The sequence below is a fragment of the Nerophis ophidion genome, linkage group LG21, assembly GCF_033978795.1.
Source record: "Nerophis ophidion isolate RoL-2023_Sa linkage group LG21, RoL_Noph_v1.0, whole genome shotgun sequence".
Classification (NCBI taxonomy): domain Eukaryota; kingdom Metazoa; phylum Chordata; class Actinopteri; order Syngnathiformes; family Syngnathidae; genus Nerophis; species Nerophis ophidion.
In genome coordinates this window covers 35477916-35478360 of record NC_084631.1, presented here as the reverse complement: position 1 = coordinate 35478360, position 445 = coordinate 35477916, and the positions used below count along the sequence as shown (strand labels likewise).

General features: G+C 36.0%; 1 protein-coding gene across 1 annotated transcript in view; it reads right to left on the bottom strand.

Annotated features, from left to right (window-relative positions):
• Nucleotides 1-224: 224 nt before the first annotated feature.
• LOC133539484 (sodium-dependent neutral amino acid transporter B(0)AT1-like) overlaps nt 225-445 on the bottom strand; it is a 25932-nt gene continuing 25711 nt past the window's right edge. The window contains exon 12 of the mRNA XM_061881474.1: nt 225-445. This exon is cut by the window's right edge and continues 183 nt beyond it. Coding sequence (XP_061737458.1) covers nt 428-445 — 18 coding nt within the window. The 3' untranslated portion in view covers nt 225-427.

The window sequence follows — 445 nt, the reverse complement described above, 5'->3', positions numbered from 1 at the left end:
AAATTTGGCAATATCGCGAAAATATCAAGTATGACACATAGAATGGACCTGCTATCCCCGTTTAAATTAGAAAATCTAATTTCAGTAGGCCTTTTAATACAAAAATAGGAAAAGTCCACACCTGAAGATGCCGTTTGGACGTAATGTCTTCGCCCGACAAGAAGAGTCCAGTTGTCTCCATTCAACCTGGAGGACTGGAAATCTACACAGACATGACCAGTACATAAAAATACCACATTTATTGATCGTTCAGTGCTGAGTTGACTATTATTTACACAAAACCTAGCATAAAACCGTACAGGAAACCAGCAACAATACGACAAAAATACTATTAACAACAAAACTTGGTGCTTTTACGTTAGTTTTCGAAAAGAACAACTCGTATATACAGAATTGGTTTAAGAAATTGGAAAACCAATCAACCTGGTTAATACTTCATTTGGAT